Source organism: Hemitrygon akajei, chromosome 24 (genome assembly GCF_048418815.1).
Source record: "Hemitrygon akajei chromosome 24, sHemAka1.3, whole genome shotgun sequence".
Taxonomy (NCBI): Eukaryota; Metazoa; Chordata; class Chondrichthyes; order Myliobatiformes; family Dasyatidae; genus Hemitrygon; species Hemitrygon akajei.
The window spans coordinates 58,408,216-58,420,326 of NC_133147.1; the positions used below are offsets into that span (position 1 = coordinate 58,408,216).

Here is a 12,111-nt window from a genome sequence, read left to right on the forward strand (position 1 = left end):
AAAAGGGTAATGACACAATTGTATTGGGGAACTTCAATAGGCAAGGCGACAGGGAAAATAGGGTTGGTGTCGGATCCCAAAGAGGGAATTTGTTGAATGCCTACGAGATGGCTTTTTAGAGCAGCTTGTGCTTGAGCCTACTCAGCTAAAGGCTATCTTAGATTAGGTGTTGTGTAATAGTCCGGATTTTATAAGGGAGCTTGATGTAAAAGAACCATTGGGAGGCAGTGAATATAATATGATTGAATTCATATTCAAATTTGAGATACTACATAAGTCACACGTATCAGTATCGCAATGGAATAAAGTGGCATGAGAAATGAGCTTGGCCAGGTGGATTAGAGTAGGATATTGGCGAGGATGACGGCAGAGCTGAGATGGCAGAAGTTTTTGCGAATAGTTCACAAGGCGCAGGATAGATATGTCCCACAGAAGAAGTGCTCAAATGGCAGGTGTAGATAGATAGATAGATAGATAGATAGATAGATAGATAGATAGATAGATAGATAGATAGATAGATAGATAGATAGATAGATAGATAGATAGATAGATAGATAGATAGATACTTTATTCATTCCCATGGGGAAATTCAACTTTTTTTCCAATGTCCCATACACTTGTTGTAGCAGAACTAATTACATACAATACTTAACTCAGTAAAAAAAATATGATATGCATCTAAATCACCATCTCAAAAAGCATTAATAATAGCTTTTAAAAAGTTCTTAAGTCCTGGCGGTAGAATTGTAAAGCCTAATGGCATTGGGGAGTATTGACCTCTTCATCCTGTCTGAGGAGCATTGCATCGATAGTAACCTGTCGCTGAAACTGCTTCTCTGTCTCTGGATGGTGCTATGTAGAGGATGTTCAGAGTTATCCATAATTGACCGTAGCTGACAAGGAAGGTTAAGGACTGCATAAAATATAAGGTAGCAAAGGTGAGTGGGAAATTGGATGATTGGGAAACTTTTAAAATCCAACAAAATGTAACTAAAGAGCTATAAGAAGGGATAAGATGAAATATGTTGGTAAACTCGCCGATAATATAAAGTTGGATACTAAAGGATTTTTCAGTTATAAAAAGAGTAAAAGTGAAGTGAGCGTTGATGCTGGACCGCTGGAAAATTACGCTGGTGAGGTAGTAATGGGGTCAAAGAATTGACAGATGAACCTCATGGGTACTTTGCATCTGTCTTTACTGTGGAAGACAATAGCAGAGTGCCAGAGGTCCGTGAGTGCTGAAGAGCTGGAGTGAATGCTATTGGTACTACAAAGGGAAACGTGCTAGGAAAACTCAAAGGTCTTAAGTTAGATAAGTCACCAGGACCAGATAGACACACCCTAGAGTCCTGAGAGAGGTTGCTGAAAAGATAGCGGATGCATTAGTCATGATCTTCGAAGAATGACTTGATACTGTTATTTTCCAGGTGGTCTGGAAGATTGAAAATGTCACTCAACTCTTTAGCAAGGGAGGGAGACAAAAGAAGTTAAGTTATATGTCAGTTAGCCTAACCTCGATAGTTGGGAAAGTGTTGGCCTATTATTAAGGATTCGGATTCGGGATACTTGGTACTTATTTTGATAAAATAAGTCGAAGTCAGCATGGTTTCTGTAAAAGGGAAATCTTGCCTGACAAATCTATTAGAGATCCTCGAGGAAGGAATAAGCATAGTGGACAAAGGAGACGTAGTGGATATCATTTACATTGATTTTCAGAAGGCACTTGATAAGCTGCTGCACGTGAGGCTGCTTAACAAGATAAAATCCTATGGCGTTGCATGAATGATACTGACATAGATAGATAAATGGCTGACAGACGGGAGGCAGCAAATGGGAATAAAGAAGACATTTTCTGGTGGCGTCCAGTGACTCGGGGCATTCGTCAGGAGTCAGTATTGGGACAGCTACTTTTCACAAAGTTAATGATTTGGATAAATGAATTGATGGCTTTGTGGCAAAGTTTGCAGATGATACGAAAACTGATGGAGGAGTAGGAGGTGCTAATGAAGCAATGCGATTGCAGCAGGACTTGGGAGACTGGACAAAAAGTAGCAGAGGGATTATAGTGTTGGGAAATGTAAAATAATGCATTTTGATAAAAGGGACAATAGTGTGGAATATTATCTAAAAGTGCAAAACTCCCAGAAGGTTAATTTACAGGTTGAGTCTGTGATAAAGAACGCAAATACATTTTTGGCATTTATTTCAAGGAGAATAGAGTGTAATAGAAAGGAGATAATGCTGAGGCTTTGTAAGACACTTGGAGCATTGTCAACAGTTTGTGGCCCCATAGCTCAGAAAGTATATGTTGTTATTAGAGAGAGTCCGGAGCAGGTTCACGAGGATGATTCTGGGAATGAAGTGGTTAACATAAGAGGAACGTTTGGCAGCTTTGTGCCTGTACTCACGGAAATTTAAAAGAATGCGTGGGGATCTCATTAAAACCTACCGAGTGTGAAAGGACTAGATAGGATGGATGTGGAAAGGATGTTTCCTACGGTGGGGGTATCCCGAACTAGAGGCCACAGCTCCAAAGCTGACGGGCGACCTTTTAGGACGGAGGTAATGAGATATTTTTTTTGTCCAGAGCGTGGTGAATCGGTGGCGTACTCTACCACAGATTGCAGTGGAGTCCAAGTCCGTGGGTATGTTTAAGGCGGAAATTGATACCTTCCTGATCGGTCAGGTCATCAAGGGATATGGCGAGAAGGCAAGTGTATGGAGTTAAGTGGAATCCTGGATCAGACATGGATAGGGGAACAGACTCGATAAGCTGATGACCTAATTCTACTCTTTTGTCTTATGGTCTTCTAATCTGAAATCATTCATTTAGGCAGTTATATTGTGCAATGTCATAACAATGTATCAACTACAAAAATGAATAATTAGTGCTAAAACTGTATAATGAGGTAGTATTCATAGGTTCGTGGACCGTTCAGAAATCTGATGGCAGAAGAGATTAAAAACTGTTCCCGTATCATTCAGTGTGAACATTCACTTTCTCATATCTGATGGCGTGGGTTCTTAATTATATATGCCACCTTCTAAATATACCGCCTCTTGAACACTCGTCAGCGGTGTAGCGGATTTTGTACGTGATGGCGATGTCTGAATCTACACCACTCGGCAGCCATTTTAACAATTGACTTCATGTCTCAACTACTTTGCTCTTTTAAAGTGGCATCACGATTAGACAGGTTGGTGAATAAAGGCAAAGATCATACTGATTTTTATCAGTTGTGGTACTGTGTACAGTCGTCGGGAAGTCATGCTGCAGCCGGACAAATCATTGATTAGGACATAGTTTAAGTATTGTGCATGGAATTCATTGCCACAGACGGCTGTCGAGGCCCATCATTTGGTATATTTAAAGCACAAGTTGAAAGGATTTTAATCCATAAATGCAACAACGGTTACGGAGAGTTGTCAGGAGAAAGAGGTTGAGAGGCCAATTACATCAGCCACAATAGAATTGTGGAGAAAACTCGATGGGTCGAATGGTCTAAGTCTGCTCCTATTATGACTTATGGCCTTAATGATGAGGGGTGGACTCTGACTCAAACTCCTGAACTTTAACATAATTCCCTAAATCTTTGATTATTAATGGAAAATGTGAAAAAAAATCATGTTCAGTATTAAATCCAATTACTTGCCTTCTATACATCTGACTCCTGCATCTTCCCCGTGGCCGCAGTTGTTATCCCCCCACGGTGAAAAGGAGCATTCCCAAAGTGAAGATTCATTTCCTTTGCATTTGACGTCGTCTATCCAAATGTTCCCCTTCCCTTGGCCGAAGTATGCTCCCGGAAGTGCTGAGGCGGGATCGCCGCAATTCAGATGATTACAAACCACCTTGGCGTCATTCATGTCCCAGCCGTCGTCGCACACCGTTCCCCACTGTCCATTGTAGCTCACCTCCACTCTTCCTGAACAACGATCGCTGCCACCAACTAGTCTGATTTCCAGCTCTGAAATATGAATCCATCAATAAATTGAGTTTAAGCCTTTAAAGACTACAGATTCTACAGATGCTGGAAATTCAAAGCAAAATGCACAAAATGCTGGATGAACTCAGCAGATCAGACAGCAACTCTGGAGAGGAATAAAACATCGACTTTTCGGGCTGAGACCATTCTTCAGAACTAGAAAGGATAGGGAAATTTGCCAGAATGAGAAGTTTGGGGAGGGGAAGAGGTGCAAGTTAGAAGGTGATAGGTGAAGCCAAGTGGGTGAGGCAAGGGTTGACGTAAGAAAGTGGGAGATGTTGTGAAAAAGGTGAAAGGTCGAAGAAGAAGGAATCTGATAGGAGAGGAGAGTGGACCATGAGAGAAAGGGAAGGTGCAGGGGCACAAGGAGAAGGTGTTACGCAGATGAGGAGAAGAGGTAAGAGGGCGGCTGGAGTGGGGAAACGAAAAAGAGTGAAGGGAAAAGGGACAAATAACGGGATTTGAAAAAAAATCAATATTTATGCCATCAAGTAGGAGGCGACGCAGACGGAATATACAATATTGTTCTTCCAACCTTTGAGTGATCTTATCATGGGAGAAAGTCGGAACGGGAATGGGGATTGAAATTAGAGTGGTTGGCCATCGGAAATTTTTCTTTCTGCGAATGGTATGAAGGTGGTGTATACTTACGTTTAAGGCGTGGTAGCTCTTATCACTAGAGTATATTATGATGTAATTGAGCGGCGAAGGGCGAAGATGGCATTCACAGACGTAGACATAGAAGTTTAGTAAACAGTAACATGTCCTTTCAGCCCACAATGGTGTGCCTAGCTAATTAAACTTATGCCTTTACCTTCCTCACAGATGACAGCCGCATCTTCCGCGTGTCCGCAGCCGTGATTCCCCCAGCCCGCGAAAGAGCAATCCAAAAAGGAAGATTCGCTTCCACTGCAAGCGACGTTGCTCATCCAGATTTTCCCATTGCCTTCCCCAAAATGAGCTTCCGACATCGCCGTTGCCTGGGAGCCGCAACCCATCTGTTTGCAAACAACCTTCGCATCTTCAGCATCCCAGCCGTCATCGCAGATAGTTCCCCACTTCCCTTGATAATAGACTTCCACTCTTCCTGAGCATACGTCCTTCCCGTTCACGAGTCTGATTGTCGCCTCTGCAACGAAGTGAAAGACAAGATCGGATCAAGTTTCACTCGTATTTGTCTTCTTTTGAAGAATTAATTGTCTATTTGCTTGTCATGGGCTTCAAAAGAAATAACAGGGATTAATTGTGTGTGTGCAGGAGCCCTTACGGCCCAAGAAATCGAAAGATTATCTCGCCTCTTCAATGGTGCCTGACCTACTGAATTCCACCAGCACTGTGTGTGTGTGTGTGTTGTTGCTGTTGTTCAAGATTTCCAGCATTTACGGAATTTCTTATGCCTCCCTTTCCTATCTGCCTAGCAGCCCCCAGAATCCGGATCCACACGTCTTCTGCTAACACTTGCTCTTTCCACCCCACCCCTCCCACTCCAGATTTTTCCTGCAAAACACCACTAGTCACTGACAGCCAACCAGAAAATGATCGTTTTATTCGCACTCGCTGCCTCCTACCAATCAGCCAATTATCTAACGATGTTAGTAGCTTTCTCGCAATACTTGGGCGCTTAACTTGGTAAGCAGGCTCATGTGTGACACCTTGTCAAAAGCCTTCTGAAAGTCCAAATATACAACATCAACTGCATCCCCTTTATCTGTCTCCTCAAAGAATTCTAACAGGTTTGCAGGCCGAATTTTCCCTGAAGAAAACCATGCTGACTTTGTACTATCTTCTCCTGTGTCACCAAGTACTCCATCACCTCATCCTTAACCATTGACTCCAAAATCTTCCCAACCACTGAGGTCAGGCTAACTGGTCTATAATTTTCTTTCTGCTGCCTTCCTCCTTACTTAAAGAGTGGAGTTACGTTAAGATCTTTCACATAATTGTCTGCCTACATTGCACTCTCTCTGAAGCTGTAACACGATATCCTGTTGTTCTCATTGCCTTGTGCTACCACACACAATGTACCGCAGTAATGCAATGATCTGCATGGATGGTAGGCAAAGTCTCAGTTGTCCGTCGCATCCAATAGTGACTGGAGATCTGTGGGTGAGAGTTTTGAAAGTGGAAAAGACGCTGCATTGAGTCGTTTCTACTCTCTTGACCTTAGAAGTTCGAGTCCAGTAGTCGTCACAAAAAGGGGCCTTCCTTGATGCAGTAGATGACCATGATTTCTGCACCTTGTAATGTTCATCGTTTTCCATGGAGAGTTGCAGAACCCACTGTCTGGCCGTTGGATCGCACTGGTGATCTCATCGGCCCGGTCCGCCGCTACTGATTTCGCATGCTCTTAACTCACCGGGTTATGAGGCCCACCGGCTACTCACGCCTAGTTTAGCCCACCAGTCGCAGCCGTGCATCGTGATGTGGCTGTTGTTGCATGTAAGCAATTACTTGGAGTCACAGGTGGCAACTAAGTGTCCGGTGGTTCCCAAGGTTGAGTGACCTGTCAAAGAGCTGCTTTCCCTCCCTGGATACCCAGACACCCAAGAAACCTCGGTAGATACAACAATAATAAATCAATTTACCAATCTACCAATTTACATTTATATCACTTCGAATGTAATGCATTTGGTACACCGACAAATTGTTTATTATTGTGACATGAAGCTTAATTCAGTGAAAAGCATTGCTTCCCATACCATCCATGCAGTCCATACACAGCATCTCATAACATCGGTACAGGGAAAGAGCAATAAAAGGATGCATGAAAAAATGTTACTGTTACACTGTGGAGCGGGTAGACGAAAAGTGAAAAGTCTACCAAGGCAAGAGCCCATCTTAAAGGAAATGTCCGTTCATCATGTTTAAAACACCGGGATAGACACTGTCCTCAACCTTAGTAGAACGTGCTTTAACCAGACTTAAAGACAGTTTCTAACCGGCTTATGTTCTGCCCGATGGAAGGGGAAGAAGAGAGAATTGCCGGGGGCGTGCCGTCTCAGATTGTTAGTTGCTTTCCGATTGCACCGAGAAGCACAAGTGGAAGGGAGGCTGGTCTTCCACAGAAGTTACCAGCCACCTATATTTGGAGAGTTTTACAGAGGTGGATTAACCTAAATAGCTTGTGAGGTTTGTTTCAGGCAAGAAACCGAATAAAACAGGAGGTAATCCACGCACACATCGGAGAATGTGCACACGGATAATCTCCAACTCAGATTAGAACACGATTGCTGCAACTACAAGGCAGAAGTGTGACGCCTTGAGTAATATAACTTTTTAATGGAAGAGCGAGTTCAAACGTTAGCATTGTAATCGCTCAGGAAGGAGACGAGGCGTGCTGTACCTAATAAAGTGTCCACGGAGTGTATATTCGTGTCCTTCTGCTGCTAAGGCCGATCCATTTCAAGGATCGACGTGTTATGCGTTCAGAGATCCTCTTCTGCACACCATTGTTGTAACGCGATATTGAAGATAACCCTTCCGTCAGCTTGCAGGCATTCTCCCCTGACCTCTCTCATTAACATGGTGGTTTCACTGACAGAACTACTGCTCACGAGATTTTTGTGCCATTCTCTGTAAACTCTGTTGTGCGTGGAAATCCCAAGAGATTGGCACTTTCTTTGATACCCAAATCACCCCGCCTGGCACCAACAATTATCCCACAGACAAAGTCATCATTTGGTCTGAATAACAACTAAACTTCTTGACGACGTCAGCATGCATTTATGCATTGAGCTGCTGCCACGTGATTGGCTGATTAGATATTTGAATTAACATACAAGTGCACAGGTATACCACAGGGTGAAGAACGAACTGCCTGGGGAAGTAGAGCAGTTAGATAAAATTATAATACTTAAAAGCCATGTGGTCAGGTGCATCGGGAGACAGGTTCAGGCGGTGTGTATTAAGCTCGGGTTGTCACAAACATTGATATTCATCGTGATGTCATGGGCCAGTTGGGCTGAAGGGCATCACCCTGTGCTTTATAACTTTGTGACTCCATGGATTTATCTATAAATGTGTGCATTCATTTACTTACAGAGAAAAACGCGGAATAGACCCATCCGGCCCAGCGATCTATGCTGCCAGCAACCCCCGATTTACCCTCGCCTAATCACGGAAAGTTTAAAATTAACCGACTAACCAGTACGTCTTTGGACTATGGGACGAAACCGGAGCACCCGGAGATACGCCACACATTCCACCGCGACAACGTACAAACCACTTACAGAGGACTCCGGGATTGAATTCCAAACTCCATGCCCCGAGCTGTAATAGCGTCGCGCTTCAGGGTACGCTATCGTGGCGCCCCGTCCTGATTTTATGACTGAGAGGTCATTTGTTACCGAAAGGAAATATGTTCATTTGAAGTAAAATACCATGATAAAGATTAACGAAATCCCAGAAGGGTGTGTTACCTGCCTCACATATCACAGCCGCATCTTCCTGATGACCGCAGTCGTGGCTCCCCCAACCGGCGAAGGAGCAGTACACAAGAGAGGATTCCATTCCACTGCAGGCCACATTATCCATCCAGATATTCCCGCAACCTTTCCCGAAGTGCGCTCCCGACTTTGCAATAGCATGACTGCCACAGCCCAACTCTTTGCAGACAATATTCGCCTCCTCTGGGCCCCATTCGTCGTCGCAAACGGTCCCCCACACTCCATGGTAATAAACCTCTACTCTTCCCGAACAGGCGTCACTACCGTTCACCAGCCGCACCGCCGATTCTGAAATAACATTGAAAGAAACATTGCTCGTAACCCAGTCATTCTGTTCACTTCTGTCTGAGGTGCTGCTCATCCCTCTGCTGCTGCACAGCATAAAACCTCTAAGAAAGTATCACTCGAACAGTTCATTTACTTGATGCCCTTTGAGTTTCCATATACCTGAAAAGGCGAGGCATATGAAATTCCGTTTTACAACGGTTTATTCTGTGTAAGGGATAACATGTCATGGAGTGCGAGAAATAGGGAGAAACAGGCACAGGGAGAACAGAGAAACACGCGCACATAGAGAGAAAAAGACAGGTAAAATTGGGGAGCTGGTGTGATTAGATTTTGGAAACAAAACATTTTGGAAACAAAAGAAGGCAGCATACATGAGGTTTAGGAAACAAGGATCAGATGGGTCTATTGAGGAATATAGGGTAGCAAGAAAGGAGCTTAAGAAGGGGCTGAGAAGAACAAGAAGGGGGCATGAGAAGGCCCCGGCGAGTAGGGTAAAGGAAAACCCCAAGGCATTCTTCAATTATGTGAAGAGCAAAAGGATGACAGGAGTGAAGGTAGGACCGATTAGAGTTAAAAGTGGGATGATGAGCCTGGAGGCTGTGGAAGTGAGCGAGGTCCTCAATGAGTACTTCTCTTAGGTATTCACCACTGAGAGGGAACTTGATGACGGTGAGGACAATATGAGTGAGGTCGATGTTCTGGAGCATGTTGATATTAAGGGAAAGGAGGTGTTGGAGTTGTTGAAATACATTAGGACGGATAAGTCTCCGGGGCCTGACGGAATATTCCCCAGGGTGCTCCATGAGGCAAAGGAAGAGATTGCTGAACCTCTGGCTAGGATTTTTATGTCCTCGTTGTCCACGGGAATGGTACCGGAGGATTGGAGGGAGGCGAATGCTGTCCCCTTGGTCAAAAAAGGTAGTAGGGATAGTCCAGGTAATTATAGACCAGTGAGCCTTACGTCTGTGGTGGGAAAGCTGTTAGAAAAGATAGGATCTGTGGGCATTTAGAGAATCATGGTCTAATCAGGGACAGTCAGCATGGCTTTGTGAAGGGCAGATCGTGCCTAATAAGCCTGATAGAGTTCTTTGAGGAAGTGACCAGGCATATAGATGAGGGTAGGGCAGTGGATGTGATCTACATGGATTTTAGTAAGGCACTTGACAAGGTTCCACACGGTATGCTTATTCAGAAAGTCAGAAGGCATGGGATACAGGGAAGTTTGGCCAGGTGGACCAAAGATGTTGTGACCCTGCAGTCTATGTTATTCACAAGCTAGTACGCACACCAGGGCAGTACAATATGGAGAGCAAGCTATTCCCCATGCAGCAACCAACCCGCCCTTCACGCATCTGAGGAATCAAAAGGTATGGCAGAGACCGATACTGTTTGGCACCTGCAGAGTCACAGTGGTTGCTAGTCAGTGTTGAACACAAGATTCGACTCAAGCTTCGGATCTTTCCTCAGTGTTTACTCATGAAACCTTGCCATCAATGGATATAACCGCAAAAGGGCGGAGGATTGACAGCGGTTCCGCCGAGCTTAATAACTTGGCCACGCGTGAAGGGCAGGAGCTGAACTTGGTTGTCAGAGGGTATTTGAGAACCACGCCATGAGGAGCATTTAATGGGTAGTGGGAGCTTATCCCCACTAAACCCGGTCAGCTATGATAATCTTAAGCCAAATACAACGCTAAAATGCCCTACTAACAATAAAAATAACATCGTTTTTACCTTCCTCACAAATCACAGCAGCATCTTCATGGTGTGCGCAGTCATGGCTTTCCCATCCGGCGAAGGAACAATGCGCAATAGCAGGCTCACTTCCATTGCACGCGACATTGTCCATCCAAATTTTCCCGCTACCTTCCCCGAAGTATGCTCCTGACACCTCCTTTGCGCGAGAGCCGCAACCCATCTGATTGCAAACAACCTTCGCCTCTTCCGGACCCCAATCGTCGTCGCAAACGGTTCCCCATGTCTCATTGTAATACACCTCCACTCTTCCTGAACAGGTGTCGCTGCCGTTTACCAGCCGCATCGCCACATCTGAAACATCATTGAAAAAATGGTTAATTCAGACTCAAAACGTGATCTGTCATTTCTTATTTTATGTTTGCACTCTCGTACTTCCAGTCGTCACGGAGAAAATAGTCACCAGTTTGTAACACGGCTTCTTCTCATATTTTGTATTGAATTTGCTATACTGGAAATCGCAAGTAATACATCACGAAGCTTGATCATAGGTTACTCCACACGAGTAATCAGGATCAAAATCAAATTTATTTTCACTAACGTATGTGACTTGATATTTGTTATTTTGTGACAGTAGTGTAATGCAAAGATATCAAATTACCCTACATTACAAAGATTAAAAAGAACAATATAAATCACGAGATATCGTTCAGAAATTTGATAGCAGATTTAGGAAGACGCTTATGAATCGCTGAGCGTGAGTCATTAGGCTCTTGTACCACCTCCCCAAAGATAATAACAATACAAGGGCATGTCCCAGATAATGAGGGCCCTCAGTGATGGATGCCGCCTTCTTGACGATGCCCTCGATGGTGAGGAGGCGTGTGCCTTTGATGGAACTGGCTGAGGCTCGACGGTCCATCTATTTCTTTTCAGCTGCGGGGGCCAGCCATAGCTTTGATATGAATTTTTTTTTACACGGCCTGAAAACTGCACGGCATCTAAAATGTTGTTGTAAGTATCTGTACACTGAATGTTTAGAATGAAAATTGAAAACTCACCCACATTTGATTTCATTTATTTATTGGAGGGCATAATAAAATGTAGTACAACAAAGAAACTTGTTCACGTTTTGGAAACCTTTTCTCAGTTGTTTATATTCCAACTGCTTTGAGGCTCTATGCATGGGAGCATTTCGGTTACAGGCGGCTGCGCAACTGCACAGCGTAGAGAGAACAGTCTGAGTCCACAACCTTCTGCAATCTCTCGTTGGGGGCTGTGATGCAACTGGTTAGACTGCTCTCCACCGCAAATTTAAAGAAATTGCTAAGTGTCTTCTACTTTCTTACAATTATTTTTAGAGTCGAACTTATCCCCAGTAGCCACTTCATTAGGTGCACCTTTAGGAAGACCTTGTGTCTTCTGATGCTGTACCCAAACCATTTCAAGGTTCGACGTGCTGTGCCTACGGAGATGCTCCTCAGCACCCAACTGTTATAATACGTGGCTATTTAAATTACTGTCGCCTTCCTGGCAGCTAAAACTAGTGTGGCCATTCTCCTCTGATCTATCTCATTAGCAAAGCATTTTTGCTCACTGAACTGCCGCTCGCTGGAATTATTTTTGTGTCGATTTGTTTTTCATAGCATTTTCTGTAAACTCTAGACACTGTTGTGCGTGAAAATCCCAGAAGCAGTA

At 44.0% G+C, this 12,111-nt stretch overlaps 1 protein-coding gene across 4 annotated transcripts in view; it reads right to left on the reverse strand.

The window, feature by feature from the left end:
- Positions 1–12,111, reverse strand: part of LOC140716083 (scavenger receptor cysteine-rich domain-containing protein DMBT1-like) — a 49,347-nt gene that overhangs the window by 20,116 nt on the left and 17,120 nt on the right. For all 4 annotated transcript variants that reach the window (XR_012096236.1, XM_073028779.1, XM_073028778.1 and 1 more), the window contains 4 exons: positions 10,453–10,767; positions 8,405–8,719; positions 4,801–5,115; positions 3,654–3,968 (listed from right to left, as the gene is read on the reverse strand). Coding sequence is in view for 3 of the 4 variants with exons in the window: in XM_073028779.1 (XP_072884880.1) it covers positions 3,654–3,968; positions 4,801–5,115; positions 8,405–8,719; positions 10,453–10,767 (1,260 nt within the window). In the remaining variant the exon portion in view is untranslated. The remainder of the gene's footprint in view (positions 1–3,653; positions 3,969–4,800; positions 5,116–8,404; positions 8,720–10,452; positions 10,768–12,111) is intronic.